Source organism: Dermacentor albipictus, chromosome 4 (genome assembly GCF_038994185.2).
Source record: "Dermacentor albipictus isolate Rhodes 1998 colony chromosome 4, USDA_Dalb.pri_finalv2, whole genome shotgun sequence".
In the NCBI taxonomy this organism is placed as follows: Eukaryota; Metazoa; Arthropoda; class Arachnida; order Ixodida; family Ixodidae; genus Dermacentor; species Dermacentor albipictus.
In genome coordinates this window covers 97,242,146-97,269,529 of record NC_091824.1, presented here as the reverse complement: position 1 = coordinate 97,269,529, position 27,384 = coordinate 97,242,146, and the positions used below count along the sequence as shown (strand labels likewise).

Here is a 27,384-nt window from a genome sequence, read left to right as displayed (position 1 = left end):
TGCATTGTTAGAATGCTGGCCGAGGAGCTAGAGCGCAACGGAAAGCTTTGCTAGCGCTGACAATGATTCTCTTTCAAACGAAACTAACAATTGTTGCGCCGACAACCACAAAAATATTCGTTTTTCAAAACAATCCAGTAAAATTTTCGAATGAAACTTAGTATGCTATACAGAACGTTGCGTCAAGACGCAGGACTAAAAAAATTTTAACTTTAATTACTGAGTGCCATTCTGTTGTATTATGGGCCTCACCACTCCATGATGTAGTTAAGCTGCAGTAGGAAAATTCGTCATAGTGAACCGGGAAGTGTGTAGTATACATGACAATGAGTGGAATTCAATTGCTGTGCTTCAAACAGAGTTATTTATTCCGCTTAGCGTGTTATTATGGTATTATTCCTTAACATGGGACTATGCGGCGAGCGTCCGTGAGATGGAGCTACGAGGCGTGTAAGCCAAAACCCTGACGTCAATAATATGTTGTCAGACGGAGACGACACAGATTCCGGAGCAATTGCGTTTACAACCGGCAAAACAACCACATTATAAAAAAGAAAAAAGCGCTATAAAGCCCCGGGCTCTGTCATCCCTGACCTGATATTCCGCCTACAAAGAGGGCTGGGATGTCAGTTTTCCGGCTGGTTTCTCCGAAAAACTGTTATGAGGAACGACGTCTTTTCGAACTGTATCCAAGCCAAGAATCGCGGAAATGTGGTTCGATATATTTGCTTCCACCACTTCAGGGCCGCTGGCCATCGATATCGTTTAGCCTTCTTTTGAGGCCACCGCGGCACTTGTGCTGCTCAACGGCGCGAGTGAGCGACGTGCGGTGCTTGTTGTGTAGTTTTAAAGGGGACATTTGTCGCGCTTAGATACATGCAGTGCATTGAGGAATGAACGCAAGAGATAGGGGTGACATAGTAAAATACAAATATATTTACAAGTAGGGTAAAGTAAAAGCAACAATACGCACTAAGAACAAGCTCAGCGAGCAACCGACGCGTCCTCAATCGCTGTACAGTGTTATACTACCCACGCCAAGGACTATACCTCATGGCTAAACTCTAAATGCTAACGCGGCATACGAGTGAATAATGTGACATTCTTACGAGGATGTTGATCCGTGATGGCTTGGAATGGTAGGCTTTTGCGAAGTCGGTGCTGGTGCCATTGGCTTTGGCTGGTGGAGGCTGGAAGGGTGTGAGGTGGTGCTGCTGGCGGAGACAGGGGCGACACCGCGTACCGGGTCTCAGGCCGCGGTTCCCTGTCGGCAGGCGCCGGCACCCTTGCATGAAGGTTCGCCCCTGGAATTTAGCAGGCATTGCTCGACCAGTGTCCCTCGATCTCTACAGAAGGTGACTGGTAGTCTCGGAACACCAAAGCCCTGGACCCATTTTCTGCTCAGCGGTTACTGATTGGCTGTCTCATTCTCTCGCTCCGGACTTGTTGGGAAACCCAGAGGTCTCTGCTGCATCTGATTTCCATGGCTGATAGCCACTGTATGCTGTCCACTCGTCACGTTCTCAAATACCACGCTGTTCTACCATACCCTACTTACACGTGGAATAATCACGACACATCAATTATGGCCAACATCACTGGACCTGCGTTCGCTAGTTAATGTCGCATGAGCATATGACCCTATTGCCGCACGATAATTCACCGTAGTTCGTCAGCTTCACTTCACATAACAGTCACAGAAGTTTGTCTTTCACGCACCACATCTGCAGCATGTGGTCTTTCACGTACCACAATGCTCATAGACAGTGGTGATGAAATGGTGGTGTTGGTGCTGCAGCAGCAGGGGCTAGCCTGGCATTGTCAGCTTGAAATAGTTTTGACTGGGAATTTCGTACGTTTTTATTAACGACGTGTGCCGAGACGTTGATCAATTCCGTGTCTCCAACACAGCCAATCAACAGTCGTAGAACTGTCTTCCTCATGGGTTCCGCAGGAATGATTTTTTCTGAGGAGTAAAGTGAAAATTGCAGGAGGAACTGAGGCCTATTTCAACGTATTTAGTACGGTTGTCCGAATAGTAATTTTTGAGACCGAATTGAGTACAAATTGAATCTTTTTGAATAGTTTTCAATTAATGAACAACCGTTATCACAATTAACACAAAACATGGTTTACACCCTAGTATTTACGAAGTTTCTGTCATTACATTGTACGCTATGAGGCATTCTTCATTAATAGCACCAACTGAGCATTAGGAACAGACAAGTAATTTGCATGCACAGGGCTTTTTAAAGAGTGTGAATTGAATGGTCGCTGTACAGCCTGTAAAGTATGGCTGCGCAAGTGACATAGCCTGCTCCACTATGCAAGTTGTCTTGATTTACGTCTATACAATGCCGACGGGAGGGAACGTTTACCGTACTGTAACTCCAGCTTTAAGTTTATTTGGGCACAGCTGACGTTTTGAAATAGTAGAAAAGTGGTCGAGAAATATTCCTATTTACAAATCACGGCTATTCAATTTGATTAAGATGGAATCGAATAGGACACTATTCGATTCGTTATTCCAAAGCTTTGAATATTCGAACACCTCTATTATTTACACTGTTTTTGATACGAAATATGAAACAAAAATGACAGTAGTCTTCAGCGAGTTCTTTGCCCCTGAACTGATTTACTGTGAGAGCAGCATTTTGCTACAGTAAATGGCCAACATTTCCTTTTAGAGCGAAGCTGTATAGCTCGACCTCCCAATGGACCTGTCCTGTCCATTGGCAAAAGCTCGAAAGGCACGTGGTGCGTGCGTTGCTGGGTTCCTTGCAGCACCAGCAGGTGGCGTTCACCTACGCGCATCCGTGGCAACGGTGGCACTGGCCGTGTGCGGGAAAGAAAAAAAGGAACCAGAAAGCTCGCCTTGGGATATAGCATTCGTCGTAAGCGTCAACTGGTAACGATTAGGGTTGCCTAAGCTGCAGTGGCCGGGAAGGGGCAACTGTAGCATAGGAAGTAGATAGTGACGTAACTACACTTCGGTATGTAAAAGAAGAACCCACCTGGTGAACTATTTTTCGTTTGGACAGTGCTATGGGTAGGCCACGTATAGAGAGTACTCCTGAACAGCAGCGTGCATACGAGGCCCGGCGAAAGTGTGGTTAAGTGCATTTATATTCTCTATAGTCCACTGTTTGCAGGTACATGAAGTAGCGGCGCAAGCCAGATCACTGGCCGTCGAAACGTCTTAGCCTAATAATCTGGTAAAATGCACGTGAGTGTCCCGATGTGAATAATTAGAAGCTACGTCGCAATGGAGAATCGTTCCAGTTGTCGTTTAATTATTCGCTGTGCGAAGACCTTCACAGCATGGACTGAGGACAATTATTTTGTTCCTTTAGGTTGCCTGCGTCTTCCTCATATAATTGCGGTAATCCACTACGGGGAACTGGACAAGAATGCAATGGTTAGAGAGCGGTATGTTAGGTGGGGAGGGTGGGTTCTTATAAAAGCTTATCACTTCAAGTAAATTTCAGAATTGCCTTTTGTTGGGCGCTAAATAGTCTTTCAAAATCACTTCAAGTCAGAACTAAAAAAAATATTTATCAGAACTATCAAAGTATCGAACTATCAAACTATCAGAAAATTGCAAATGCAATTTTCTGATAGTTCATGATGAATACAGTGGATCAGATAAGTTTTGGACCTTTACTTTTATGTCATAATCGCAACTTCCTTACGGGATGACATGGCAATAGACATTGTTGAATTCGACCTACCTACATAGATGCTAGCAATCTCAAAAACCAATCTCCTATTAGTCTCTATATATTTTCATAAAACACATTCGCATTATAAAACCCTTTATTCAGACTTGTTTGGCCAAATGCTTATGCTATTGTTTGCTCTTTACGATTCAAAATATTGCCACTTGAATATATTTGATCCAGACAACCTTGACGCGCCATATTTCTTTTTGTTTGTTTTATTTGAAATAGACGCATTTCTTCGTTCCCATTGTTCAGGAGGACAATGACCAAACACATACCTGCCCGACGTAACTATGCTGGGGCGTTTGAGATTACCTTACTGTATGAAGTATACTTACACCATCTTTGAAATTATTTGTTTTTTTGTATGTAAGTGTTTGATTGCAGATCAGGAGGCAGTTTCTGCGTTAAAGGCTTCACGATTTTGAGGCTCGATGACTTGTTTTGAAGGTCGCGCCTAGGACCTTCCTATATACTCCAAGCCGAAAGCTTCTCACTAAAAGTCATGCCACGATCGAAATGACGCAACATCACGTGCAACGTCTGAGCGATTTCATTTCCTCTGCACATTCGCTGTACGACTATATAGGGCACTTGGCAGTAGAGTGAGCTGCTGCGTAAACCACGTATCGTTGTCACTGTGACGTCACTGTTGGTATTGACTTTGTTAATGTGCCATGTTTGAAGCTTGCCATCTTCATTGTTATGTACACCTTTTCCCTGCCACCGACCTTATTTTCGCGAGTATTACAACAAAGTCCACTGAAAAACACCGCCATCATTTCGCGAACAACTTATTTGCCATGCACTGAATTTAAAACATTTTGCCACTACAGTATTGCTCGTTATCAACTCCGAAATACATGCACGCAGACAGCTGCTCAGAGAGTCTGCATGGCGCGCAAAACTCTCCACGAATTGTTCAGCATGCGGCGTTAGTTCGGGACATTCTTTAAAGGGAATTAAAAATATACATAAGCATTATGCTATAATCAATATGTTTCCTATCATTTAAAGGCTCTGGCGGCCCTCCATATGAATAGGTTATTTTGTTCGGACTGCATAATCTTTGGGAAAGTTGGATGTGTGAGTCAAACGTTCGAACTTCTAGGTTTACGGCGTCATCTTTCCGTCGAACCGCAGCGTATGTGCGTAGTGTGTATTCGATGCTAGAGCACCCACCAGTGTGGATGTTTTTATTGGATGCATCTGCTTGTTTGCCTGAATGTTAAGTAACTGTCTGCCTAGAGCTTTTCAAAGCTCTACGTCTGAATTCCATGTAATAGATAAATTTTGAAAAATGTGCGATGGCTCGGTGGACAGCACACTCGACTCCCAAAGGCATAGTACTTTAATGGCGTAGGTTCAAATCCCAGAGTAGGTGGTCACGAAGAAGTTTTATTTTTCTTCACGCTCTTCTACTGGCTAAACTGGGAATGACGAAGCAGCCTTATGGCGAAAAAAAAAAGCATCGTTGTGTGGGCCGTCCAGCAAGCCGAAAATGCCGCCCAAGTATAAGGACTTCGAGCCACCGCCTGAGGCTACCATAAACAAAACTGCCCGGACCATTCCTTTTAATAAAGTGTATTTTGTTGTTGTTCTTCTTTGTGTGCAGTCGACGGTGGCGACTGTCGTCGTCAGCGTAACGGAATGGACGGTCGGTACGGATGGGAAAGGTAAGCTCAGTAGCGAGCACCTAACTGCTGCCACAGTAACAAAAAAAAAAACACGAGAGAGAAACAACGAATGACTATACTCCATTTCATACATAGCAGTCAACGCTGCGGAGGCTAGAGAGACTTGCAGTGGTTTCGTTCACAATTGGATACAGTTCAATGTTTTTTGACCGCAATTGTGCACAAATGTTTTTTTATATACTCAGTATTGAATGAAACAAGTTGTAATCCTTAGAAGCAAACAGAATGTGGTACACGCCTGCTATACAATGCATTGTTTTAGAACATTTTGTTTTTGTTGTTCCTTTGAAGTTTTTTGCTTGCAAACGATGCGAAGAGCCTCCCACATGCATGCTCGCGCGAGCGAACGTTGCTGGCGCGCAGGGAAGCATGGACGGAACGCGCGGAGTGATAACTTTTTCTTGACCGATCTTCTTGCGTAGCTTCCACAGCGTTGGCTGCTATGTATGGAACGGAGTATAAGAAGAATGAGATGGGCAAAAGTGATGAATTTTTGCTTGCGATCATGTAACAATATCATTTTCACGCGCTTATATATGTTATATGTCTATGTGTAACAGACATGAGACAGGAAATCGCCTACGTAACCGGCACAGGGTGCATAAGAGATCTACTCCCGCTGCCGGAAGAAGATTTTCATTCGCGCTCCACTGTTCATCCGTCATCGGCCGGACACAAGGCACCTGCCTGCCCCAGGCCCACATTGCGGCTGAATGATTGAACCGGAAAGGAGCGACCGGAGGGCCTGCCACAGGGCTTTCGTGCTTGTACTAACTTGTTTCTTAGTGCGCATCGGCGTCGCTTTTCTCTGGACATCTACTCTTTCTGGAGCTCGGATGCTGATACTTTTCGATTCCTATTCACAAGATTGTGGCGTGAACAGGGTATAAAGCCGTATGAAGGTGATTAATAGGAACGCGGGAGCGATAACGTCGCGTAAAATAACTTTTAACAGTTTTAAGCGGATAAAATGAGAAGACGCGGGTAACTCGTTGCATATAGCGCGCGGTGCCTCGATACATATCCTGGCTGTCTTCTAGCGCATAAACCTGTGTGCGAGTTGCCAAAAAACACACATCCTGTCTGCTATCCAGTGCCTACCAGAAGCGAGTGCCGGGATTCTTGTTTTCAGAATAGTGGCGCAGTGATATATTATTCTGAACTATTTTATTATTTCCCAGATAGAACGCGGGTATTCGTTAATAGATAATTGCACGTCAGAGAGGGATAGGAACTCGTAATATCGGTAAAGATATCAAGCATAATTATTTCCTCAACGCAGATTCTTTGAAATACCATACGACGTTGCTTGGTTGCGTAAGATAGACTTGAATGATGCTTACAAAAGAAAACTTTTACCAAAACATCGGTATAACATTCCGGCAAGTGCAACGCCAATGCAGTTTTTAGCGCAATTTGAAGAAACACATATTGAAAACAGTGCTCAAATTTCTTATATAAGTGGACGCGCCTTATCTAGTACTCGGTTAGAGTTTCGAAATTTTAGCGCGTTTCCTCGAGTAAATGTTTAAAGATACGATGAGTATTCTTCTATTATCAGCTACCTACACGTAGGGATTTCGCATGGACATATTTTCCACCTCTTCCTGAAATCCAATTAAAAACGCCCAATCTGTCACAGGTGACCTAAAAAGAAGATATGTTCGAACTAAAACAAGGAAACAGATTTTATATACACGAGCAACCGGAGGAAGCACCGCTCGGTCTCATTAACATTAACGAAGGTAATCCATCGTGGAAAGTAATGAAGCCGAGACAACGCATTTTCTCGCAAGCGCTAAGAGAGAGCACGCCAAGCTAATCGCACACTTTTCGGCCCATTTTTCTCGGGCGCGACATTCGTTTTCATTTGGACGGCGCAGAATTCTCGCGCGAAGCCTGCTTAGTTGCGAGACGTATTGCACGCATTCGCCTTCGCAGCCATGTCACCCACGCCAAGACAAATGGTCCAAAATTGTGTGCTATTAAGAGTGCGAGCTGTACAGATCGTAGAGCAAAAGTGATATGACATTCTTCGGGAAACTGCCTGCTGGGCTAGCAGCCGGAAACAAACCCTATGCATGTTTGGTTCGCAAAACTTAGCAAGAAGGCGTTATACAAGCGCAGATTTTAATGCTTGTTTCAACGTCAACTTTGTTCTTTAGAGGTTTTCAGGCTTGACGTATGCACTTACCAACTTAATTATGTAAATTAATTTTGTAGTTCAATGTGCCGACCCACTGTATTGATACCGGACCACCACGGGTAAATGCGGCCTCAGCGTGGCTGCCGTGAAGAAGAGCAACACGAAGTGGTGCCGATTTCTGTCGATTGCCATTTTTCATAGCGTTCTAACTAACGCTGTAAGAATACCTTGTAAATAGTTTTCTGTATTTATTTCACGTTACACTATGACTATGAATCAGGCCGTAGTGAGGTTCTCCGGATTAATTTTGACCACCTGTGGCTCCTTAACATGCGCCCAGTGCATAGTACACGGTAGTTTTTGTATTTCGCCCCCATCGGAATGCCGCCGCCGCTTCCAGAATTCCATCCGGTATCCTTTGGCCTTAGCAGCGCAACGCGCAATCGACTGCACCACCACAGTGGGTACTTCGCAATTTGCTATATTTGCTAGGCAATAGGCGAAAGTGTGCTCATTCATGGCTAATAAACGTTCTTAACCAGATCTCAGTACATTTTACACAGCCTTTCCAAATGCTTGCAACAGGATGCCCGCACCACTTCTTGGAAAGATGAAAGGAAGACGCATCAACGACGATGTATTTAGCTAGAAATTAGCAGTTGCGCTCCAAAACACATCTAAGGGTCGCCGGTAATTATGAAGCACATTCTGTGGTTCTCGCGCCAACAACGACAAGCTCCACCGACGTGCATACTGCGTTTCTGGGTAGGACACAAGTATGTTCTTCGTATGTCTTCCGTAGAGAATCACTGCGAAATAAATCTCTACGTTCATTTTCTTGACGGCAAAAAACTATGGCTGTCCCAGCGTTCATGTTTTTCCGTGGGTCTATTCACGCCAGCTCGAGAAATATTCGTTGGCTGCATGCTACAGAATGTGCACACGTTTTCCCCATTAGCCTAAAAGGCGGAAGGCTTCCTGCCCATACCATGCAGTGCTTTAATGAAAATTAATACAGCTGTGCTTAATCAGGGTAACACCAGAAAAATTAGTAGCGACGATTACTTGCGCTCAAGGTGCCTCCTTTGAAGCCATGTAGCGCATTAATGGCTCCCTAAGTCTTTCATGGTCTCAACTGCTTGGGCATTAAAGGTAAATAAAGGCCGTATCACTTACATTTTATCATCATACGGAACATTAGTTCTAGTCTTCTTTTTTCCGAGTAAAATGCTTCAACGAAGCGATTATCACTCGAGTTATCTCTGCTTAAAACGCGGAAAATAAGCTTTTGTGGCGTTACTATTACGCGTCAATGTCGTCATCCTCATCGTCATCATCGTCTTCATCGTCGTCATCATCATCGTCGTCATCATCATCATCATCATCATCATCATCGTCGTCATCGTCGTCCTATATTAAGTTCACTGCAGGAAGAAGGCCTGTAGTGGACTTTTGTGGACGCGCACTGCAGACCAACGCGTGGCATCGCAGATTTTTACGCTCCTAGAACTTAGCGTCATAAGACAAATGAAAACCTTAATAATAATAATATATGGGGTTTTACGTGCCAAAACCACTTCCTGATTATGAGGCACGCCGTAGTGGGGGACCCCGGAAATTTTGACCCCCTGGGGTTCTTTAACGTGCACCTAAATCTAAAATGAAAACCTTAATCTTCCACTCCACAGGGAGGCTCCCAAGCAATCATATCCAAAATTGTGCATTTGCGAGCAAATGTACATGTTTTTCGAGAACGAGTGAAACATAAAGAAGTAAACCTGATGCTGTGATCGAAAGCTAGTTGTTCTTATTGCGCTGTTCTACTGAGGGAAAGAAGGTGAAATAAAATACAAAAGGAACATATATTTAGTAAAGGACTGTTAAATATCTGCTACCACTTCTCTTCGAGATTCCTTTAGCGTGGCAAATACTGGACATAGTTTAATATTTACTGCAGATAGCTTTCAAATCTCGCCAGTGTAAAGTGAACTGCATGCTGAAGGTGCCAGGGCTGCGGTAGCTTTTTTGCCACCACTCGATCGAACTGCGATCAGCTATGAATACTGGATGAGCTCGGTTTCACCCTTATAAACAGCTAAGCAATAAGCGGGCACGTGAGCCATCCAATGCTACACTTATTCGAGCTAGTCTTTGGCATTGGAACTGTGAAGCTCGCCAGTGGAAGCCACGACACGGTCTTTTTGCAAAGCTGCCTGCGCAATGCATGGGGCATCGCATATACATAGACAAGCAATGAATACGCGTGCAGCTTATTAGTCTTGAGCGCCGCTTGCTCAAAAAGAACATGGATAAGAAGAACGTACGTTTTATGTAAGTTAACGCCGGTATCATGCTGAGCTTAAACGAGATTAGGCTGATGCTCTGCTTTGCAGCCGTGACACATGGTTGAGAATAACTGAAAGACTAGGAGATTTAGACGTAACCAAACAGAGCTTCTTTGTCATTACATGCCTCGGCTGACGATTGCGATGCAGGAGGTGCGTGGATAATGTGAGCTCTATGCCAACTGTATGAGTGGATGTTCATCCCTAGTCGTTGAATAGTGTTAGGCACAGCGTAGCTCTGGTCACTTTTGCGCCACTAAACCGCACTTACTTACTAGTCAGTGAATAGGCATGGACATTAGGTCCTCTCTCCGGTCTGTAAAATGCTTTTTTGGGAGCGCTCATTCACTCACGCGTTCGTTCTTGATTATATTATGTCTTGCTTTGTTTAGTCATATATGCAATCCCAAGAAACTTGGGGAAATACCTGCTGAGTTGCCTCACAAAGAACGGGACTAAAGTGCACTGAATTTTATCATTGCCCGAATAAACTGCGTTCTCGCTGACGTGGAAAGAAGATAACGACGCGATACGAGAATACTAAAAATAACTTGAAAGATAATCTGCTTGATGATCACGCGAAGCAAGATAGCATACATGGTATTCGACACCTAAAGTCACTGACGTGAGGACCTGCAGTTAGACCATATCATGGTTAATAGGGAACATACCAGTTCAAGTGCCTTAGTATTTAACTACTGTCATTGGTGAGTACAGAAAACTAAAGTATTGTTTAACAGTCTCGGAAGAGAACAGCAGTTTACGATAGGTAGCGAAGCACTGGAAGTGGTAAGGGAATACATCTACTTAGGGCAGGTAGTGACCACAGATCCGGATAATGAGACTGAAATAGCCAGAAGAATAAGAATGGGTTGGGGTGCGTTTGGCAGGCATTCTCAAATCATGAACAGCAGGTTGCCACTATCCCTCAAAAGGAAAGTGTATAACAGCTGTGTGTTACCAGTACTCACATATGCGGCAGAAACCTGGAGGCTTACGAAAAGGGTTCTGCTGAAATTGAGGACGACGCAACGAGCTATGGAAAGAAGAATGATGGGTGTAACGTTAAGGGATAAGAAAAGAGCAGATTCGGTGAGGCAACAAACGCGGGTAAACGACATCTTAGTTGAAATCAAGAAAAAGAAATGGGCATGGGCCGGACATGTAATGAGGAGGGAAGATAACCGATGGTCACTAAGGGTTACGAACTGGATTCCAAGGGAAGGGATGCGTAGCAGGGGGCGGCAGAAAGTTACGTGGGCGGATGACATTAAGACGTTTGCAGGGACAACATGGCCACAATTAGTACATGACCGGGGTAGTTGGAGAAGTATGGGAGAGGCCTTTGCCCTGCAGTGGGCGTCACTAGGCTGATGATGATGATGATAATGATTGGTGAGTCATGCTACAGAAAGCCGGGACAGCCGAGACCATTTGAAGAGCACCAGATACGAATTGGCCAATGTGAGCTTGAAGCACGGGCTCCGACACCTGGTGCTTCCTTTGCTTTATCGAAATTATTAACGAGCATCGGTTTGCCGTTACAGTGCTGATGTGTTCCCCTGTACTTGCTGGATATGAGATCACCTGCCATTACTGCCACACTCAGAATGATGTCTTGTTTCCCAATTCACTTCTTCAAAGGGTATTCCATCTTCAATGCAGGGCACAACTTGTGCCTATATCGCTTCTCCTGGCTTGGCTATCGTGCAAATCAAGCTTATGCATCGGTTTTTCTCAAATCACTGAAGGTGAGGGGCAAGCAGTCCAGTCACTCCTATGGACGAAAACTAATTTAAACAGGAGCGCGAAAGTCGAACTCGACACAAGTGTAGGAACGAAAAACGAAGCTAAGTGATACTACTTAAGTTCAGGTCTGATGACTTTTATTCCATAGTCCAGGTGCCCGGCATGAGTGGGAAAGTTCGGATCTTCAAGCCAGCCGATTCCTCTCCTTCAATTGAAAACCACGCACTCCGCCTCTCTGTTTGTCTGCTGGCACTGGTGAAAAGGTTTTCGTTTGAATAGGGATGACTTCGAGAGCCATCAGGCTATATTAGCAAGTCTAAATTTATTTCCTGGATGAAGGAGAGGTTAAAGATTAGAGGAGAAGCGAAACGCGCGTGAGCAGTCTGCAGAGTGTGGTGGCTGTGGTGGCGGTGTTCTAATAGGTTGCGCGCCAACGCCTGGCGCGGAAGTAGCGCTAGAGCGACACTCGATTGGCGTGGCTGCAGCCCGTTCGTTGAACCGGCGTGAACAGAAGGACTCCTGCGTGGGAGAACAATCGCGCACTTTCGCTCCACACCACAGTTTCGCCGGCATTGGCTCAAGCCACGGGGCCAATAACCCTTCAGCACGCCATGCCCTCGCATCTAAGGGTGACTGTAGAGGACGCTCGCGCCACCGCGAGCGACCCCAACTGCTGTCGTATGCATTGGGTGCCTTCCGCAAACCACACTACAGTTATTTCTTACGCTGCGGTGGTGGGTGATCTTCCTCCACAAAATACTCTTTTGTGTCAGCTCTGTGATGCATGATGAGAATTTCTCAGGAATACTGAAGGGAATATTCGGACCGTTCATTTATCCTGCTGCATCGACAGTCATCGTTACAATCAGATCGTCTCTTAATTCTCAGCATCACGCTAGTCATTTAGCGAAGAACGAATGGAAGTTTCGGCCGAAGGCGAAGCATTTAAAGCTATAGCAATGTCTAGCGTTGTGTTGAACCGTTCTCAGAGATCTGGCGTGATGAGTAGCACTACGAATGGCGTTACAGGCGTCACATGTCAACGGTGCACGAGATGACGCTGAAGCAAGTCCATCGAACAGCTTTCATAAAATAAGCTCTAAAGACTAAGTAGAAGGAACACATACAACAGGACTGGCGCTGCAATGTTCCTTCGACTTCATGTTCCTCTTTAGTGCTTTTTTATGAAAACTGTCAAGACGAGCCAACTTATCTAACTCAAGGTATTGTTGCAAGAAAAGTCCATCGGCATTTGTCAGCGCCAAAAGAATTAGGTGGACTTGCGTTTACATTTAACTGTGCTGTATTGCTCTGACCCGTACGCACACCACGGTGTTTTGCGCAAAGCTGCTCCACAGGAATGCTGATGAATGTGCACACACCATTCATGCCAGCATCGGAAAGCAGGAATGCTGTGATGGGTCCAGCAGAACCAAGTGAACCACATCTGGACAGAGCGTCCGCTCGGCTTCGTCTCTTTTGCAGTAAATCGTACTGCGCCTCTCTGGGCAACTTCAAACCATATATGCACGCGCCCCGCGTGCGTGTCATATAATTAGGTAAATGCCGCAAACGTGCCTCCAGCGTCCGTATAATTAATATCGCATTCGCAATAACGCAATACTCTGCCCGACATCACTGGAATTTGAACTCATTTCTCTTTCAATAACGGGCGCTTGAAAGTTCGACACGCAAACAACTGCGTTGTCACGCACTTTTCTTGCGTGTAGTACATTTTGCGAGGTTTCTGGCATCGTGCATGCTGACTTTGAGAGAGGTGTTGTCTAAGCAGGTATTCTGAAGGTCACAGCAGAAAATACTTAAGCAAACGAAGGCGGCGTTGTGTATATAGTGGATTACTTGTTCTCCAAAGAATGGCTTTGTCACCTGTGAGAGCGGGCTGGTTAAATGAGACCACTTCTGGCGATATGTCATAAATCTTCTGTATTAATGCAAATCATTCTTTGGCTAATCACACGAACTTTGCGGCAGGTGGTTCCAGTGTCGTCTCGCTTCAGGCCTCTAAAATTAAGTTCAATAGAAAAATTATTCAAGTGCCAGCAATGTTACAATGAAGCTCTCGGGGATGTCGTATAATGCCAGCTTTATTGCGTTAGCAATTATACTCCAGTATATTTTCGCAATCGCCGTGATCTTCCGTATATGTTTATGTATACGTTTGCTATATGGTTTTCTAAGCGTTATATGCATAGTAGAGGCTGCACTATTCAACTGCTAAAGTCGCCAATACCAAGATTATCTTCTTGATTGAATTCTTCCTTAGAATGTTTATAATTGCAGCAAGGAAAGAAAAGTCATAAAATATTTGATTCACAACGCCTGCCTTTCGTCCTAACTCCTCTGAGACTATTAAAAAGTGTGAAACAATATGAATGCTCAAAACGCGATACTGGTGGAATTTTACTGGCGTAGCATTTTAACGTGAAGTGCATGGGCATCTATTCAATCTCATGAGATGTCCTACAATGACATGTTAAAATATTTGAGGATGCCAGAAATTTCGCTCCCGCGTATGTCTCATTCGTGTATAGTCACTCCCGCGCACAGTTTAGGCACCGCCTGAGGTTCAAGCACAACGCTAAACCTTGCGCGGTCAGTGCTTCGCCATTCTTGCGAAACTGCCCATATTTTCCAGCATTGTTTGGTGGTTGAAGCGATTGAACGTGCTTGCCTGATCTAGAGATGTGTACAGCGATAAATACCTTCTTGTCCTCGAAATCAAGGTTCTATAATAAGTTTTTTTCAGAGCTGTTACTGCGAATCTATTTGGGAGGAAAACCGACTGCGATAAACTAATGAATTTAATGTTAGTGAAAATCAGATGAGTCGTTTATAAATTACGCTTTCCAAGACTTTTGCACACATAGGCATAATGAAAATAATGTAAACGGCGATGTCGTTCATGTGACCACTTTGCAATATCATGTGGAGTTCATGTAGTTTATAAATTCAGAAAAACAGTCCGTACATAATGATAGGCTATATATGTAAGTCAAAACGACAGTTATTATCTTTATTATGCAGGTGTTTGACCACCAGGGCAATCTGAATTTTATCAATATTCCATTCTTCTATAATATTGTAAGAGTTAAATACAGAAACCTTTACCCCCTGATAGATGGTATGAGATAATGTGCTGGAGGCGTTGTTATTTACAGCATTGATGAGGCTGTTTTTAACTAACTAATTATGTGCGAGCAGCTTGGCGTAGTCTCTGTAGAGTACTCGAAGCAATCCCCCCACTAAGCATTTGTTCCGGTAGTGGACGTGCTTGCGCGACGGGGCCAATTGAGCCGCAGTGCTCATTTATTCGCTGCGCCTAAAATACAGGAAACATGGCAATGGTTTCAATAACAGCGCGAGCTCAAGAGAAAGGAAAATTGAAATAAGCAGAAGCCGCACAGGAGCAACCACTAGAACTGTGTCGAGGTAGGAGGAAAGGGGTCTTTAGTGGCGGAGCAGCTGGCGCTTTGCACAAGGATGCCATGCCCGACATTTCGGCAATATATTGAAGGGAAAGACAGCAAGAAAATGAAACAGCGTGCGGCTAGAGCTCTCTAATACCAATACGAGCTGAGCTTGGCTGAGGCAGCTGGGTACATAAGAACTCAAAACTTTAGTTTGTTTCCTATATGCTTCCTTTCTGGATCTTTTCATTCCATCCCCCTTTTCTACCACACAGGCAGTAGTTATGGCCCTCGTGGGTGCCGTTGACAGCAAGCTCGGTCCTTTACCTTTTTTGCTGCATTTGAGTGTGGGAATATTTATTATTATTATTATTATTATTACTATTACTATTAGTAGTAGTATTAGTAGAAGTAGTAGTAGTAGTAATAGTAGTACTAGTAATAATAATATTAATTATAATGGCCGCGATTGGGGTAGATACCAGTATCAGCACCGAAGATGTTGCTAAGCCAACATTTGTACAAATCAGCCCTTCACCTTTCTAGATACACGGCTAACTAGAAGCTCCTAGAATTGGGAGTCCACAATATCCTAGAGGAGCTGGCCAAGACGTAAAAACTAGCCCAGCTGGAGAGGATATCCAAAACTGAAGTAGGAATACTTGTAAGGGCGGACAAATGAGCTAGTCTGCAACTGGATGATCTCATGATCAGATATAGATCCACACACACCTCCATATACAAACTTCCACTAATATACCACAATCGAGAAAGGGCCTGACAGATGGAATAGCACATTGTGGTATAAATGCTATTAACAGGGATAAAGTGCCTTAGAAAGGTTAGCGAACGTTTAGATAGGAGGACGTATCTTCGTCAAAGGCGGCCTCGTCATTCTCGGCATGTTAGTTTTAAAGGGTTAGTATAGTGACGTCACGTGCGGTTGCTCTCGGTGACGGCTGGTTGTAAAGGAAGAGACTTCAAAGAGAAGGAGCGCTGTCGCCTGACGTCTGTGAGTGTGCTCTGAAGACGAGGGGACAAGAGCGGGAGAGTGGGAAGGCGGGGAGCAAAGCAAGCAAAGGAGAGAAAGAAAAAGAAAGGGGCGGGCACCAAGAGGGAAAAAAGAGGGGCATGGGAGGGTGTTGGGGAAGCGAGAAGTTAGGGAGCATTCAGGGGTGTCGTTGGCGGCATGTTTTTGTGGCATTAAAAGAGCCGGCTAGGTGGTCAGTGCGCGAGTAACACGAAAGGCACAAAAAAAAAACCCGAGTTGAAAGCGTGAATTGAGTAGCATAGCAGCAATGCGTCGAGTAATATTGAAATAGTTAAGATGGGGACAAGGAGTGTGGGATGCAATGTATGACGTATCTGGAAGGCAGCGGCATAGTCTTTCAAGGTCCATTAGCCCTAGTAGCTCAACGTAGGTGTCTTTACTGCGGTATACAGAAATGGCGATACCCTGTGTGGCTGAGGCGCCGGAAAAGGCACGCTGCTGTCTGGGATTTCGCAATGTGTTGGGGAGGGTGCTTCAAAAAATATATAATTAAAACAGACAAAAAAGGGGGCGTCCGAAACCGGAATAGCAAATAGTAGGGTCACGTACGCAAAAGCGGGCAGAGCAGGTGTCCTTCGGAAAACAGGGTCGTACAGTTCATATAAACGTAAAAACATGAAAGTGTATGTTAAATTGAGTAGTAGGCAGGAGAAAAGTTGTCGAAATGGAGTAATAGGTGAGGTTAAGGGAATTAGGGATAGCTGGTGACATACTGTGTTTTGTGCCTTGGTTGATGATATGGGAATTTCAGATTTAAGTTACCGCTTTTAAAACTTCTAAGTTGCCACGTGCCAAATTAAGTACCATCTGGTGTAGGCGATTAAACTTGTGTATGAGCTATGATTCCGTATATTTCCTTTCGCGAGATGAACGGGAATTTGTTTCTAGTATATAGAGCCTTGCTTTGCCGAATATAGGAACATGTTCTTTGAAGTGGCTGGCTACTGCTTTACGCAAATTGTGTTTTCTATCCGCGCAGTGACCATTAAATCTTGTATGAATCTGTACTCCAGTCTCACCTACATATTCTTCCTTACAGGCGGCACATTCTAGACAGTAGAGTACGTTGCTTGATGTACATGTGAAACCCGAATTCATCTTGTGTGAGTAATTCGGCGCCGTACTTTTTACTGTAGTAGTAGATTAAATATGTTTGCATGTAGAGCACCTGGCGCGGCTACAGGGACCGATTCCCAACTTCGTCTTTGTCCTTAGTTTGGCATGCACAATAATATCGGTAAACTTAGTGTTGCATCTGTAAGCTACTCTGGGCGGGTCGGGAAAAATCTTAAGTTTCTTGTTGCTGGTGAGAATTGGGTAGTATTTACTTAGGATGTTATTCATGTTTGGAAGTGCGTTTGAGAATTTAATAGTAAGAAGAGGCGTTGTTGTTCTTGTGATCCTCGGGCGGGGCTTGAGGGCCTCGGCGCCACCCTTCTATTTGTTATTCCGTTTTCGGTCCCTCCATCTTTTGTCCGTTTTTATTAAATATATATATTTTTAAAACAATCTCACCAACACATTCTAACGTCCCAGACGCCAGCATACCTTTTTCGGCGCCTCAGCCACACAGGGTATCGCCATTTTTGTATACCGCTGTAACGACACCTACGTTGAGCTGCTGGGACTAACGTACCTTGAAAGACCGTGCCGCTGCCTTCCAGTTACCCCATGCATTGCACCCCAGTGTAAGGCGTCAGCTTTGGCGAAGCGATATGTACGGAATGAATGGCATAGAAGGTGGTCTTCACTTTCAGGCAATTACACGTTTTTGTTCAACGTGGACCCAGAACTCCAATCAAATCTACCACACTATCTACCACAGAATATGGAAGCCTCTGTCACCGACTTCAACTAAATATTGCGGACACGAAGTGTCTTCTTTTTCGCAATAACCACACTAAGAATCCATGTTGTGACAATTGCGGCGTCGTGGGATATCAATATAACATCTTGATTGGGTGCGCAACTTACAGAGACGAGGGACGTCGATATAAAATGAACATGCCAAAGCTCGACTAAAGCTTCTTGACACTGAGATGGATGCTCTGACCCTGAAAATCTATTCATTCTATTCAGTCTATCTATTCATATATTCAGTCAATATGTTTGTTCTCTAAACCATGATTCCGCACGTCACCTCATGTAGACTGATTTTATCTTCTTTTGTTGCAATAATCATGGACTTTTACCGAGATTATATATCTTCATCGCCTCAGGCACTAATTCCACTGCCGATAACATCACAAGACGTGAATTTTATTTCTTCCCCTTTATTATTCTGTCCAACTTCTTCTAGGGTCTGTCTTCTCATTCGTCCCATTCCCTGCAGAGTAGCATGTAGGCAGAAATGCGCTGGCTAAACATACTTCTTTTACAATAAGAAGCTTTCTCTCTTTCCCTCTGTCTCTACTCATTCAGTCACTGTCGCCCGCTGTCATTCCCCACACTTTCTCGAACAATTCTTTGACAGATTGAACACTAAGACCCAGACAACGACAAATGAGAACTTGATGCTAATGCTCCCTTTGCTTCCCAGTTGATTCTATAAGTTCACTCAAAAGAACTACATTCTTCTGTCCAAACTTATCAGTGTAGCCGACGACCATAAACGTTTCGGTGGTTTCTCTCAATGATCTCAATGATCTTGAAATGTTCTACACGGTCATTCACACCGCCACATTCCGAAAAGGGAAGCTCATCGGTCGAAACCCATCTCTCCTTACACATTTAGCCGCGATCTTCAGTTGTGCTTAAAATGTTCCCCTTAATCTTGTGTAAGAGCGAGGGCTTTTGTCCACGACGCGTACTATAGGCGAAGATGCCATCTATTTGGTTCCCCTGCTGGTTACATAGCACATTTGATTTAGAGCTTTCCTCACCATTCCCCCCATTTCCCTCGGCGTGGGTACCTTCCCCTTATTCTGGTCCGAAAGCACTGACAACGGAATGTACGCAGAGGACACCATCAATTGAAACCGGGGCATTGTGCAGCGGCACACACCCTCTGTAAGCCCAGTGCATGTTCGGCGGTGACCAAATTGTCATCTCCCATACTAAGACTGACAACTTTGCATTCAAACATTCGTTCCTCCCCTCCCCTCCAAGGGCGTTCACCACTGTTTCTTTTTTGTTTTAGCATGGTCAGCACTGCACCATATTACATTGCCCCACAGCATTGAGGTCGCCGCTGCACACCACATTAAAATGCATGTCCCTTCTCACGTTCGCGATGCCTCTCGTGCATTAATCGTCAGAGGGACAGCAAGCTTTCGTATTTGTTCCGTGCAATTTCTCTTTGCCGCATAGCTTAGCACGAGGGATTTTTCGGTTGTGGCTAACTCGGTTCTGTTTCTTCTGTCTCCGAAACCACTGCAAGTCTGACTCTCCCCGCCATCTCCTCTCCCCTTCTTCTTCTCTGGTTGCTTGCGTTTTCACGCCTCTGCAGCGTTCTTTCGTATTATATTCTATTCGTTTTTCGTATTTCTTTCGGGCATTGTGGTAAGAAGTGCGTAATGTGAAGCGACTTCTCCTTTCAAGCCAAACTATTGCGAAAAAAAAAGAAACTTAATGTTTCTCAGCGAAGTGTGAAAATGGAGAAAGCTTGGCTGGAGTAAGGCTGCCACAAAGCAAAACAACAAAAAAGATGCCGCCTGTCACCAGCTCCTTTTCGGACAATCCCTAGACCGGCAAGCCTTACGCTTGCTGGTCTAAGGAGGCAACTCTACGCGGGGTGACATTTTCCAAACCAAAAAGTCGTTTTTTTCTCTTCTTAAATGCGAATCTCCTGAATTGTGATTTTGTCCACAAAGGGTTCTTCACTTGAGCTTGATCGACAACTTTCACCTCCGAGCGCATCTTGTTTCCTTTTTTCCTATGACCACTTCGTAGAATACAAAGTAGGAATAGCTTAATAAAATCGCAATACTGATTGAGAAAAAGCACCGTGCCTTGAGAAAGAATTATTCACCGGAGCAGCGTAGTTTCTTAAGTCTCCTGAAAAATTATATTTGTTCCCCTTGGTAAATGTGCGGTTGCTTGTCTTAAGTTCGCAGTTTTTTTTTTCTGCACTTGCTTTACAATGTGTGCTCATGGTTACAAATTTGGTGGTTACAAAGCTCGAATGTGTTACACCGAAAAAGAAAGGACTAGTACAGTTTGTTGTTAGAGCTGCCTTATAATGATTTTGTTTGTCGTCAAGACAAATAAAAGAGTAGTTGTAGAAGTGAATTAAAACCATGGATGGTTGTTTGTTAATACCGCTGGAGAGCAAGGAGGGGGCTCTTAGTCATCCTTATCTGCAGAAAGTCGAATTCTGAAACGAACGGGTAGGAATACAATTGCTTATGAGTTGAATGCTTAGTGAATGGTTATTCACTGCCCAACAACCAATCGAAATATACATTGAACAGGCTAACCTGAAAGCTCCTTTATTCACCTACACTGCTAATGAAATTAGGAGAGGTTCAATGGAAGTCTTTGACATCTGGTCAGACAAACTACAGTTTAGGCCATTTATTTTATGCGGTACGACTGGGAAATGGAAACGGGCACTTCTACGAAGTGTTGTTAGAACGCCGAGTAATACCCGTGATGCCACTCTGCGACATACAATGCCACGCAGTGTTCTTATCGCGGTGTGATTACTGTATAAGCATTACGAAATATGGGAACGAGCTGAACGCCACTGTCGTGCGTTAACGGGTGCAAAAGGAAGCGGAAAATTTAAACAACCAAACGGTGCATTTCGCCATTTCAGTTCAAAAGAGGAGGTAACGATCGTTCTTCGTTGAGACGTGTTCAACACAGAGTGGATAACGCTGGCCTTGTGTGTTCGAGAAAACGCGCACTAAATACAACACATTCAGGTTGCACAAAATTACGATGGTGTCTTCGCAAGCTGGAATTGCTTCATTTTATTACACTTCTCATTGCAAAGCCTTTGTTTGCGGCGATGCATACTCAATTTGAAAGCCAGTTCTTTAATTTGAGCGATCTTTAATTTATAGAAAATCATCATCTTACAGTGTCCGGAGTCTCTCTGTTGGGCTTTTCATCAAGTGATCATGTTCTACAGATGATGGGCGCAGTAAATTTGCCAGCAGCGCTGAATGGAAATACCAGTCTAAGTGAGAAAAAAACTGCTTTTATTTAATCTTATACTATCTTTAGTCGAACATATAGCAACGCGAATTCAAAAAGAACGCTATGTGTTGATATGCACTTATGGTCCCTTTGTATTTATTTGAATAAACATAGGGTAAATTAAAGCTGGTGCCCAAAACAGAGCTCGGTCGGCTACGCTCTGCACTGATGACAGAGAAAACGTTGAATGGATATCTGTGATTTGTACGACGGTTCGCTGTGTTAGAAACGTCACACCAGGCACACGTGAAGCAGCCAGAACAAAACTAAAACCAACCGGTGTGTACTACAAGATATCAAAGAAAGGAAGCAGACAAGAATAAGGTGGGAACCAATAGGTCAAATACGTTTCGTTCTGTTAGGGTTCTCTGCAACCTTGTGGCTTACCGAAATCTCCCGGCTTAAGGCACCTTAACCTCCTCAATAATGCTTTGAAATGTCAAGTTTCCTCCAATAATAAAAAAATGGCATATTACAGGGTGCGAAGAAACGACGGATGAAATAACTTCTGTCGGGAAAAACCTAACGTACGAAGGCTGCGATTGAACCGGTAGACTCGCAGTGATATAATCGCAAAACTTAATCTTCGAGCGCAGAAGCAATCAGCCACGTTGGGGGTTGGGTATTGCTTGGTAAGGAAATGTTCGTCACACTTTTTTTGTAAAGTTAGGTTAGCTTGTTCTTGTGTAAAGGTGTGATCTAGTTGGTTAGGAATATGATGGTTGCCTAAAAGTTAGCCCAGAGACGAGCTATGCTTTTTCAGCTTTCTTGTGGAAGTTAGCGACGCTCGTATTAGCTTTACCAGGATGAGATGCTGGTTCTCCTTCTGTGGGACAAGTTTTTCCGCTACAGTTGGCTGGCGTCATACAGACGTCCGAAAAGATTGAGAAGTAGTTAGGCACATAGCGAAAGATAGAAAGATAGAAACTGTTGCGCTTGAAACAAGAGTAAGAGCATATCCTGCTAAACAAACCTCGAAGGACCCTGTAAAGATGGCTGAGCGTGGTGCAGAAAAATTTGGAATGAAAAAACCAAGGACGAGCACCGGTGACTCGCAAATTAGAGAAATAAAATTAACAAAGAGATCGCAAAAAAATAACAATGACCTCACCACATGCATAATCTGCAGATAATGTCTGCAGTATAAACAGGAATGCGGCTTGGTCAGTCCTTAGCCCCGCTCTCATCCTACTGCACTATTAGTGCAGCTCGTCAGGCTTTTGGGCGCATCGAGGACTTTGTAGAGGTACGAACTCTACCGAAGGTTCCACCCGGCCATCAATTCTCTTTTTTCAGAGGGAGGACGCTGTGTAGTATTGCTTAAAATTACTGTTCTTCAACTCCAATCGGGCTGTACGTTTCCCTCGCCTTTTGCTTTGCCTATCCGCAGATTTTACCGCAGCGTCTGAGAGCAAATATTTTCAGCGCTATAAACTGGGTCGAGCTTAATTTCGACTATCATTTTGCAGTAACATCATATTAGAAATGACAAAAGTCCTTTTTGTGCGGGAAGTGTAAGAATGGGCGACAATTCGCAAGATTGGAATAAAGAATTAAATAATGTCATATTTACTTTTTCCTTGATTGTATTAACCACTGTATAGAAACTCGAATGTTTGGTAACATATTTTGAATGCAGCACTTTGTGAACTTTGCACAATAGCACACAAAACTGACGAAAAAAATTTAACTCTTATTTAAGTGGCCGTAATGGATCTATAAGACAAGATTACGCAAGCCAGTACGCTACGTTGCCCATGAAATTCGAATTCGCCAGCAAAAATGACATCATTCAAACTCAGTATATGCTCAGACATGCTATTCGACTTTGGGTTTTGTTTGGAATTATTTACCAATACAGTGCTTCTGTGTTCTCTTTGAATTAAATAAGGCTTGTTGCAGCATTGTTTATTATAATTGTAACACCTTGAGTAGTCCTTTTAAACTAGCGAAAATGTTTACAACTTTTGCAGGATCACCTCTGTAGGCGACCTCATTTCTGATTTAGCGCCTAAACCGTATTGATAGGCTAAATGGTTTGAAAAAATGTCTCGAAAAACTCCTTCGTGATGATGGATGACCGTGTATACTCAGAAGTGTTTCCAGTATGCGAAAAAGTCGTTTAGCTGTTCGAAATGTCCCATCTGTACATTTAATAAAAGATGTTTCATAATGTGCAATTCATATTCTCACGAACTGGTTAACATAGTTAACACTTGAATGTGAACCTTCTATTTTATTATTTCTAAAAGCTCCTCGTAAATATTCACGAAGTACTCAATGCTCTTTTCACTTTCCTTCTCTCATTGTTTAATTCTGGTTCTACTCGGTCTTGTATGTTACTGTTCGCACGCCACAAAATAAAAGCCACCTTGTATTTTTTTTAATGACTGGGATGATAACTAATTTCACGATGTATATGAGCCCCTTGTTTATGCTTTGTAGTCAGTACCTTTTCTGGTGTTTTCGTTGCAACATTGAGACTCGTTCGCCCCACACATTATAAAAGTTTCTTCCTGAAGAATAGTTTATACGACAGTGCCGTGTTATCATGTTCGTTTCGAACTCACACGCAAACTATATTGAATCCCTCTTAAGCATGAAAAATCAGCCCTTCTACACCGGTTCATACAGAACACAGACACCTAACGCGTACGGCTTGTTTCGAAGAAGGAATTCAATGTGCAGCCATCAAAGCGATAGGTCTAAGTTTGGTAACCGTAAGGCTAGCGAACAGTTAGATTGTTACTAGTGTATCAATACACTTCACTTACTAAATATAAGAGTCAGTAAAGAAATGTAACCAATAAAAAAACTTTTTGGTATTTTATCACGCAATGCTACATTGTTGTTTGCCAAGGTGGAACTGTCTGACAATCTCCAACGTTGCTTGCAGTCACGAAAAACTGCAGGGTCACCCCTCTGACACACTTGCAGCTTTCCAATCAGGTCATATTACAACAACACTCGTGGAGTTAGATTTAAGTGCGTGGTAAGAGAAACAAGTTGTTAGAAAATAATCTGGTGTCTTACACTATGGCGTCCACCAGCCTGCGTTTTGCTTGTAGACGGTAAACCCTGCAGTTGGATCTCTTTTTACTCTTAAGCATACAAATGTGGTCTTCCACTAGAATGCTACAAGTTACAACCTCTGAATAGTTGAGGAAACAGGTATCAACAAATAAAGTTACATAAGCGTTATAACAAAATCAACCATCATAAGCCAGAAAAAGTTCAAGTTGCGCTCATTTATACGGGAATAAAGTTCCAGCGACGAAAGAAAAATGGTGAGGCAGCGTTATGTATGTAGACTGAAGGAGATGGATGATTATGTGCACGTTTTTACCGCATGCACTTAAATTACAGGACATTGATGTCCGGGACATCAATTATGACAATAATAAGAGAAAGTAGCAAGAAGGTACAGCACAGATGGCTTCCCCAGTATATGTGCCATCGCGCGAAGCGGGAGGTTTCCCCTGAAGTCTGCACGATGACCTCTGAGTAGCAACCCTACGAGCAAACACATTCATTGAGTTTAAGCACGCCTACGCGTGCTTAATCCCAATGCTCGTAGATTACATTCACTGTTTCACGTCATCCTTATTTTCTTTCTCAGTTGCCTCTTCGGTCAACATTGTTTCAAACCGATGCACGCCGTAGAAATATGAAAGTTCACAAATTAGGCGGGCCACGGTACGCGCTTATTCTTAAAACCTGTTTTATACAGGAACATGGGTAAAACGCGCGGAAAGTAGCCAAATATGTTTAACAACTTTATGGAACCGTACTTTCTAAGACCGCGTAGACTGCCCACGTTCTTATTGTTTATTCACAGATTTAAGAAGCTGACCTCGGCCACTCACACGCCAACTTCCCTTCGCGTAATCCTTCATAGCGAGTAAGCATTGGTTTCAGTCTTCAAACAATAGCACTTAGGTCGCGGATGACGGAACACTGTAAACACACGGTGGTGGTGTGCTGCGGATTACACAAAAAGGAGTGCACGCACCCACAATGTTTCCGGATTCTTCCCGTCGAACAATGGGGTTGCATTTTCGCAACATTCTGTGGCATCATCACAACATGTACCCTCAACCACCACCTTATTTATTTGCTGTTGAAAGCACTTATAGATAATGTTGGTATCTCTATCTCGCCATTATCTATTTGTCGACATGATGGCGGTTCCCTGCTCAGTTTACAATATAGCTTTTAATAATCTCGTGTACTACGTTAAATATTGAAAATGGCTGTCTATTCGGGCCTCATTTATTTTCCGGTGCCTCTGCCGCCTTAGGCCTTTACCAAATGGCATTGCTCAGATGTTCTTTTCTTCTGGGCATGCGTGTGCGTGCATGATAGAGGGACCGTGTGTGTGTGTGTGTGTGTGTGTGTGTGTGTGTGTGTGTGTGTGTGTGTGTGTGTGTGTGTGTGTGTGCGTGTGTGCGTGTGTGCGCGCGTGTGTGTGCGCATGTGTTTGTGTGTGTGTGTGGGTGCACGCACGCATGCGTGTGTGTTTGTGTGTGTGTGTGTGTGTGTGTGTGTGTTGCGAATTTCTCACTGCCACACTCGGTTAAATCTGCGCTTCACCGCCAGCTTATGAACACACCAGCAAGGAAGCAAGAAAGCTACGGTGCTGTTACGGGGTAAAAACTCAATCCGTTTACATAAAAGAAAACCACAGTGCACTGGCTGAAACATTCTACACTGGCTCCGGTCTTCATCTGTCATAGGGTAGAGTCAAGCTAGTTGCCAGCACCAACACCACCATGCAGTTCCGTGATTGAGCTTGAAACCTACGAATAGAGACACACGCGCACTCGTACCTTCCTCCACCAGCTCCCTCTGCGCTGCCTTATTGTTTCTAAGCTTTACTCTTCATGCGGATTAATAATCAAGGTTTAGCTTAGGAGGATATGCAGGAGAATGACCTCATTGCGGCACAAAGCATTCCTCTTCACATCGGTGTTATTGGGACGCGCGAAATATTGGTTTTTCTTGCTTGCTTAAAAAGAAAAACTTGGAGACATGAAGCAGCAAGATGGTTGTATAGGCCACTTGAGGCTGCTGCACATTTAGCGGATATTGCAAAGCTCTCTTTTGTTTGTATACATTCTGCAATGAGCCACACAATCTACTTGTCTGCTCAGTGTTGAGCCAAAGTTGCTAGGCTGTTGGCTTAGTTTACTTAGTGGTGCCTGAACTACTAATTATAGTGCGCACGAAGAAGTTTTTAGACACTTGTCGACAAGACCATCACACCTATATATTAAGCGTCTGAAAACATATATTTTGAGCGCAGGAGCTCTTATTACCGCAAATAAAATTGCTGTATATGATGTTCAAACTATGCCGCGAACACCTCTGATAGGCCACAGCGGGAAAAGGAAACATTAAAAAATTTGCATGCGTCCAAAGCAAAATTGAGATGTTTATCATGCAAGGGTAAGATTTAGTCTCCAAAAGAAGCGATAGCGCATATTTTTTGTTTTGCTGTCATTGCGAGAAAGTGTCCATGTGGTTTGAAGGACAGCTACGAAAGTCAAAGCTAGCCCTGACTACTGATTTAACCTAACGTTTTAACCTAACGTTTTTGGATAGCTTTGTCACGCACCTGCACGTCTGTGGATGTATGAGCTGTTTGTGCCGCTTGTTTGTTGGCGTAACCGATGCATATGCCATAATACTTCTTCCAACACGTGGAGTTGCATCCACGAAATCTGTCAGCTAGGCTAATGTCTTTAACTTCTCAGTAAACACTTCTCTGTTATACTGCAGTGGTTCTTGCAGCTACATGACTGTTGAATGGCCCTTGCTAACAAATAGAAGGAAGCGCGAACCCTAACGCAGCCAGCCACTGATTAGGCCAGTGCCGTTCGCGATGATAATTATTAAGGTGAGAATGGAATGCGGCGATGCGCTTTGGACAAAATAAAAGCAAATTGTGGGATAAATATTCTTTAAAAGGATGAAAGCCAACACCATACGCAGAAAACGACACACACATGCTTGCATGCGTGTCCTAGTCTACGCGTGCTGCCTGTTTTCATGCCGTTTTTTTAAAGAAGTCTAGTAATCCACACCAACATGCCATAAAA

At 43.8% G+C, this 27,384-nt stretch overlaps 1 protein-coding gene across 7 annotated transcripts in view; it reads left to right on the top strand.

Annotated features, from left to right (window-relative positions):
* LOC135911416 (uncharacterized) overlaps window positions 1-27,384 on the top strand; it is a 989,518-nt gene that overhangs the window by 307,979 nt on the left and 654,155 nt on the right. Inside the window, exon 3 of one of the 7 annotated variants that reach the window (XM_070537276.1) lies at window positions 5,338-5,398. The exons of 5 other annotated variants lie outside the window; for them this stretch is intronic. In XM_070537276.1, the coding sequence (XP_070393377.1) occupies window positions 5,338-5,398 (61 nt within the window). Of the gene's footprint in view, window positions 1-5,335; window positions 5,399-27,384 lie in introns of those variants that run through there. One more of the 7 variants, XR_011513994.1, reaches the window with a different exon arrangement.